The 7,853-nt window shown below is 29.1% G+C and overlaps 1 protein-coding gene across 1 annotated transcript in view; it reads right to left on the bottom strand.

Moving 5' to 3' along the window:
* LOC108723900 (putative inorganic phosphate cotransporter) overlaps window positions 1–7,648 on the bottom strand; it is a 15,160-nt gene extending 7,512 nt beyond the window's left edge. Inside the window, exons 1-2 of the mRNA XM_018449937.1 lie at window positions 7,555–7,648; window positions 2,390–2,523 (exon numbers count right to left, since the gene is read on the bottom strand). Of these exons, the coding sequence (XP_018305439.1) occupies window positions 2,390–2,523; window positions 7,555–7,648 (228 nt within the window). The remainder of the gene's footprint in view (window positions 1–2,389; window positions 2,524–7,554) is intronic.
* Between the last annotated feature and the right edge of the window lie 205 nt (window positions 7,649–7,853).

The raw sequence follows: 7,853 nt of genomic DNA, 5'->3' as shown, positions 1-7,853 counted from the left end.
TTTTAATAATATTTCGAATAAAGTTTTATATAAAATATGTATGAAATATCTATATGACATTTCAAAAAATGAATATTAATAAATATTTATCATAAATATTTTGTGCTGTCTGGGTAGTACATAATGCAAATATAGTAGAATAATATTATTCAATAAAAAGTTATTAAAAATATTTAGGTGTCTAAAATAGCTTTTAATGATTTATAATATTTATCAAGCCCATTCATATATATACATATATATGAAATAAAATTAAAAAAAGATAAATATGCGTGTAATAAAGAAAACATATTTAAACCAACTGTTGTATGATTTCCGTATTATATGATTTTTGCTCGTGACAAGAAGTATTAATTATTTTATGATGCATATCATTTTAATTTACTTAACATAATTATATGTGTATATACATATAGTATATGCACATTTAATATAGCACATTCCACGTGTCAGAGGTTCACTTAAAAATAAACTGCTTGGGATTTTTAAAATGATCATGAAAATATATTAGTGTAAATATTTGATATATAAGTTTGAAGGTAAAAAAATAAGGTATATAAAATATTATGCATATGTCTTGCGTCCAAGATATTGGAGATAATTTTAAAATGTTTTCTTTTCTTGACATTTGTAGCTAAAATTACAAAATATACAAAATTTTTGTGCACCTAAATTTTCAAGGATTTTTCCGGTGTTTCGTACTTTCAAATAAAAACGTTAATTTTTAAATGTTAAATTTGTTACGACCGTTAATAAATAATTAAGCAATAATACATTGAAAAAATAAATGTAAAAGGAGATATATCTTAAAAAATGTTTGTTTTATAATTGTATGTATAATTAAGCTGAAATTCCAATTTTGCCTTGAGAAAAAAATATTTTTTTATGAGCGATGTTAAATTTTCTTTATGATACCATATTCTATATATATTAAAGCACTTTTGAGAATTTTTTCAGATTTTTTAAAGTATAATTTTTCATTTACTTATTTAAAACTGAAAAATTAATTTTTTGTATTATTAAATTTTTTTCACTAAAATTAATGTTTTTATCTGAAAGTAAAAATGAAATAATTCTAAAAAATGCATGTTTATGAAAATTTTGTATACTTTGTAATTTTAGATACAAATGTCAAAGAAAGACAAATTTTTTAATACGACCTCCAATGTCTTGGACGCAAGACATATTATAATATTCATTTTTTTTACCTCATGACCTTATACAATATGTGCACTGACATGTTTTCATAATTATTTTAAAAATCCCAAGCAGTTTACTTTTAAATGAACACGTGGAATATGTAATACAATATAATTTATAGTCATTAAAATTTTTCAGCTTTAGATGCTATCATGCTTAAATTTTATCATTACTTATGTTCAGTCTCAATCTCTTGTTCTTGATCTTCCAGCATAAACAAGAATTCAAAAGTGATGATATGAGATAAATCCGCCAAGTTTATCAACAATCGAAGAGACAATCGGCGATTAGAATCTGACAATTCATTATTGTCGATTCTTATTAGTCACCTTGAAAAGACAACGGTAGCTGTTATCTGCACTCGACATCTGCATCCATACATTTATGCGCAAGAAGTCGTGTAAGAGTGATTGTATCGGCTTCATATTCTATGGCTGGGTTAACATAAAGAATTGCGGAAAGTCCCTGTAACTAGATTTATCTAGTTACCACGATCAATCTCGCGCGTGAAGAGGAACAGTGTTTCATCACATTCAGTCTGACCTAATACCCTTTACTCCCCCGATTCCGCGGATACTGTTGAGGAAAATTTCCTTCCTCCGACACAGATTCCAGTTCGGTGACGGCGCGAATTTACGGGACATTCTGTAATCGATAAAAACCGACCTATCGACGTAAGCAGTTACGCTCGATCGGATAAATTTAATAATTCAACAACTTCAAATATCCTTTTCAACTGGATGCCCAATATAAAAATCTACAGGATCTACTTGAAATCAATTGCGAAGTTTGACATTTTGAACATAAAATTTAGTATCATGTAAATCTAAATGTAAAAAAAAAATGTGAATGGTATTTCAATCATTGCAGATGCGAGATATCAGAGTTCTCCAAATAATCAGTCAAACTCAATAATTTCGTAGAAATGTAAAATCGCACATGAGATTTATATCATTAAGTTAATGAGAAACTATAAATATAAAAACGTACACAAAGAATTGTGATGTTTTGTATACATAGGTTTTTCCAAGCTACAATGAGTTCATCGAGTTATATAACGTAGCATGCTCGGTACACTTCTCTAACAATCGCTAAAACATAATCTCGAGTATTTTAAATTGTTTGATCAGCATCGATGTCCGAGTTATCAGTTTTAAACCAAGATAAAAAGACAATTACATAATTTTACCTCGATGTCTGGATTCGCGGTACTCGAATTCGCCATCGGGACAACAGCAACTGACATTCCAACCCTGAGAGTGTACCCGATGGTCATGGCCAGGAAAAGCAATAACGCTTGCAGATGTCTGATCCCGAATGTACCTGCGAAAGAAGTTCTCTTATTCCGAACAATACAATTTAATATCAATTAAATTGATTAATATTTATTCACAAAACTTTCAAGAATTTTCTTATTCAATTATCTAAATTTGATACTTTCGTTACATAATTTATAAAAATAAAAGCTAACCAAAAATCATTTCATTATTTATTATCATTTAGAAATTTTTTTGATTTTCTCTTAAAAAAAAAATCGAGAATTTTCAGCGATCAAAGGAAACACAACATTAATCGAACATTAATCAATCTAAAACGCAAATATCATTTTCGATCAACATTCAAGCTTAAGTCGGATTAGAAATCATTGCCATCATAATGTCAAAATTAATCTTGAATCAAGATTAATCTCAAGTAGTAGCGATAATTAATTAAATGAATTGAGCAAACAGCAAAAGATGTTCGGATACAAATGACAAGTGGATGTAAATTATGAGGCCTTAATTGGTAGGTCGTAAAAAAAGCGTAATAAAATGAAAATGTTTAGTAACTAACGATAATAATAAAGCAAAAGATGATAATAAAAACATTAAATTAAAGAAACATTAAACATAATAATAATGAATAATATATTTCCTCATTTAGTGAAAAGTGAATAATTTTTGCTATTTAAAAAAAATTTGAAATTTTTTTCGGGGCACATATCGAGGGAATGATAAATAATTGTTAAGTGTAATTACTGAGTATATTGCAGTTACTGATATGTAATTATTGAATTATACGCAATTACTGCAACTGTAATAGCTATAATCTGTAATTAATCCCATTTATGATAACAAATGACAAATCCGATTAGCATAAATCCGTATTAGTACCTGCCTACAAGTCTCCTACAAGAAAGCGAGTTTCGCTCGCACCACGCGACGTTAGAAAAACGAATTAAACCATGGTCGTACTTCTGCAGGTCAATAGACTTGTTCTTTTTAACTGAATTTATTTCATCGTTTATCTTTTCTCTTTTTTTTTTCTTCAATGTGAAGAGAGAAATAAAAAGGATGAACCGTCGTTATAAGAAATTCGGGAATTTTCGTGGTAGCATCATTTTATTTTCGTTGTTCACTGAATGTTAAATAAGGATAAAATGATGCACTCTAGGTGCACCCGGATGTTTCTGAACGCAACTTAACTGAAAATAGATCTATTTTTTATCGCTGCATTGGACTGCACTAAAACTTTCTATTTCACTTTCGCCAAATTTCAAATATATTTTCATCTTAAGTACAAGTGTAGTTTACTAGAAAGAACTTTTCCTCTTTTTCTCTTCACGTTGGAGAAAAAAAAAGAGAGATAAATGGTTTACACACACACCCACAAGTTCAGCTAAAAAAAAAGACAAAAAACATTTTGCGATAACAAATTAATAGGTATATTCAATTTAAAATGATCATTGATTTGCATCAAGATCAATTATTTAACATACAGTGAGATATCAATTTCAATAAAAATTCATTCTTTAATCAACATTATATTATATAAGAATATTATATAAGAATTCTTTGTTTTATAAATCGATTTAATTTTCAAGTTTCACTTAGGAACGTTTATGGCTTGGATAGTGATTAAAATTCCTGCATACTAATTTTCCGTTACAAAGTCATTACTAATCATCACGTAATTGCACAGGACACGTATAATTATGTAAGTATCTGCCGATGATATTCAATTAACATACAGCGAGATAATGGCTCAAAAGAAGAGAAACATGTGGATAATGTGGAAGAAAAGCGTGTACTATTTCTTCAGATTTTTATGAAACAAGTTTTATTCTTTGCAGAAAGAACAAATTTCGATTTTAAAAAAACATTATTCGCTTGTTAGAGAAATTACCTTGAAACTTATCATTAGACTGATATACATTTCATTAATATTATAAAGATATAATAATTTCGAGATTATATTTTTAATTAGCCTGTGTTATCATAGCCAATTTTATCAAGTAAAATATTCGATGATATAATGATAATGAGAACGAGAATCTTCTCGAAAATTTTAAGACATCGCATTCCACAACAGGAAAAATATATTATCAACATAAACATTGCATTCCTTAGAAATAAGTAGAATGCGATAGTATTAAATAAGTATTAAATCATAAGTGTAAAATTATGCCAAGTTCGATACATTTCTCATCGAAATTGAATGATAACTAATCGATATAGAGAATAAGATCTGATAAGACATAAGCAGGGACAATCGTACAAAAATAAGTCGTGGTACGTAACAAGTTTACGAAGATACACAGATATCGAGATAATATAATATATACGTGATAAAATATAAAAAATATTTTTTTCATAATGTAATTACTCATTAATGAGAAAAAAACAATATACAGCGAAATGGACCCGTTATCCGTCGATCATCGAGCACGGTTTGTACTTTTGGATCATCGATCCCAAGTTACAAACGGCAGCTCATTCTAAGTGTCGATAACGCGATGACGATCGTTTTTTATTGCAGTCGAAACGAAGCGAACTTGCTTGCACGCCCGATAATCCCAGATAAAATAACCAAACGATAAACAAGAGAATTATCGAATACGCGCTAGAAAAACACTTTCAACATCTTTCGTCGATAATTACAAAATTAAGACTCAAATGGCAGCATAATCGAGTCAATTAGAAGATTTGAAATATTGTATTTTCAAGAATTTTACACATCTGTCTTCGTTTTATTAAATATTTCTCATTATATATATATATATATAATTTTTAAATAGCATTGTTATTATTAACGTTTCTGACTTCTTTTAATTATTATCGATATTTGTGTATGTGTGTGTTTGTATTTGTTATTACTATTATTTTTATATTTTTATTACTTTACTATTTCGACCTTTCTATATTTTTTATTATTTATTTTTAGTAATATAATATATAGTATAATATAATAAATAGTTCATGGAAGACACTATATCACAAATAACAAGCAATTCAAGAACTACTTTTTCTCTGCGACTTTTCTTATCACTCAAAAGATATTTTTATGTGCATATTTTTCTAAACTGTGTTTTTTATAAATGGTATCTTTTTTAAACTTAAAAGATCGAGTATGTTTCGCTAAGCTTTATCTTCAAGGTGATCTTGCGAAGTTTAACAATGCAATTGTATATACTGTATTGTATACGAACGATTAAAAAATGTGTGCGAACTTTGTTGCAATATAGTGCATTCTAGACAAAATTATACAATTGCAATAAAAAAAAAGGATGAATTTGTGATATTATTCAACCGGTGCGTATCGAAAGGTCGTTTTGCATGTTAATGCAAACTCTACATTCGTTGTATCACAAATGACTCTACATTAGTTATGTCATAAATAACTTACGATAATCCATTATTACTTCACTTTCACTGCTCTTTAAGGCACTTTTATAAATGATTTTTGTTGAAAAAAAATGTAGAGGTAATTTCACGCGTGTTTTTTATTTCAGTGTCTCTTCACGATTATTAATCCGATGCCAACGATTATGTTTGCCTAAAGATCATTAACCGCGACTGACAGGATTAATTTAACGATACATTACACACAATTGTTACACTAGAATACACTAAATATCTTTGTGTTAAGTCCTATTTGCAAACTTGTCTTATTACAATGTAAAAAAATAAGCGAACATATAAATCACCTAATTAAATTTAATGGCTTCAATTTGATGAAACTATAAATGTTCTCCTACACGCGGGAAACATGTGTGACATTTCGCGAGATTTTAAATGAAATTTTCAACGAAAACCATATCTCTATATTACTTTTAATCTTAACGATTATTCCTATCATAAAACATTATTACATAATAGAAGAGTTAATTGTTAGTGAGATTTGAACTCAGGTCTATAAGTTAAGAGGCTGTTATTATATCCACTACGCTACAAATACTCGAGTATAAACGTTCTAATAAACTCTAATGAATCGCCACTATTAAATTTAATATCACGCAAAAAAATATTTTGCTGCTCCAGCTAGAATTATAGCTATTTTTTGTATCTGATAGAAAATTATGTATCATATGCATACAATTTATAGCACAAATCTAAATTCTATCTCTATCATCTATATGCTTAGATGTAATACATATCCAATATCGCAGTACTTGCTAGAAATTTATCTATTCCAGCTATTTTTGTACTTAGATAATTTTCGCTGTAACTGCAAGATCACTTTTTTGAGTGAATGAAATTTAATATTTCGAAAACGGTTTACGCTCAAATAGAGATATAATTATATTCAGGGAAACGTACTTTATAACCCTGTCAAGTTTCATTGAAATCAATGAGGATCATTTTCGAGCCTTTCCTGAGTTCGTAATTCGCTAATTAATTCTGAATTTATATCTAGAAGCTATAAATTTTCACTTGTTCCAACCATTTTGTTGATTGAACAATATTTACGTGTCGATCGCGAACATATCTCTTCTCCATTTTAAACACATTTATAGAAAAATAGAAGTACATGTTACAGAAATATATTTCATAGAAAAATAGAGATCTTTTATGATACTTAGACATTTTTTCAAAAATTTGTTTATCTCATACAATTTCAAATAGTAAGTTATCGTCAAAATGTCATTTAAATAATTATTTTGACGTTAAAATGATGACATTAGCTTACTATCTGGGATAGATCTAATAGCGAAGTCGATTGGACGCTTTCAATGTGCACTGGTGCACATTAAAACCGTCGTACATATTGACATAATGATATATGTTTATATTATAATAAACATGAAAACCGGTTAAATCGTGAAATACTCAATACTTTATTGTGTTGTTAGGTAAAATATATATTTTATAATTTGAAATACTTGTTTTTCACTTTTACATTCAAATTAAATCAGTGTATAACGGCTTTAATATGCATCAGTACACACTAGTGTTTCCAATTGAATTTGCTACAAGAAATTTGATTCTTAAATAAACTCCACAGGTTACAATCGCAATCCATTCAGTCGTCTATTAAATCCTTATTCGAGTATCAAATTCAAGTATTATCCACAGTCACTGACGGTTTTCTTACAACTCTGTTGCAGGATCGGGGACGCCACGGTGGGCATCTTCTGCGACGTTTTCTCGACGACATCGGCGTCGTCATCCTTTCTGATAGCCGTCATTTCGCACGTCGCGTCTCCTCGCACTCCGTTAAAATCCTTATCTTGCCCGCCGTAGTGATATTTATACGGGCATGCCCCTTCCTTTTCGGTCTCGTTTCCGTTCCCTCCCACCATTATCATCGGCGCCGTCATCGTTGTTGTAGTTTAACAGGTGATTTACTTGATTTCTCCCTTCGCGCGGATCGTATAAAACCGCGGCTTGAAT

This window comes from Mycetomoellerius zeteki, unplaced genomic scaffold (genome assembly GCF_001594055.1).
Source record: "Mycetomoellerius zeteki isolate Tzet28-1 unplaced genomic scaffold, Tzet1.0 scaffold106, whole genome shotgun sequence".
Classification (NCBI taxonomy): Eukaryota; Metazoa; Arthropoda; class Insecta; order Hymenoptera; family Formicidae; genus Mycetomoellerius; species Mycetomoellerius zeteki.
This window is presented reverse-complemented; position numbering and strand designations above follow the sequence as displayed.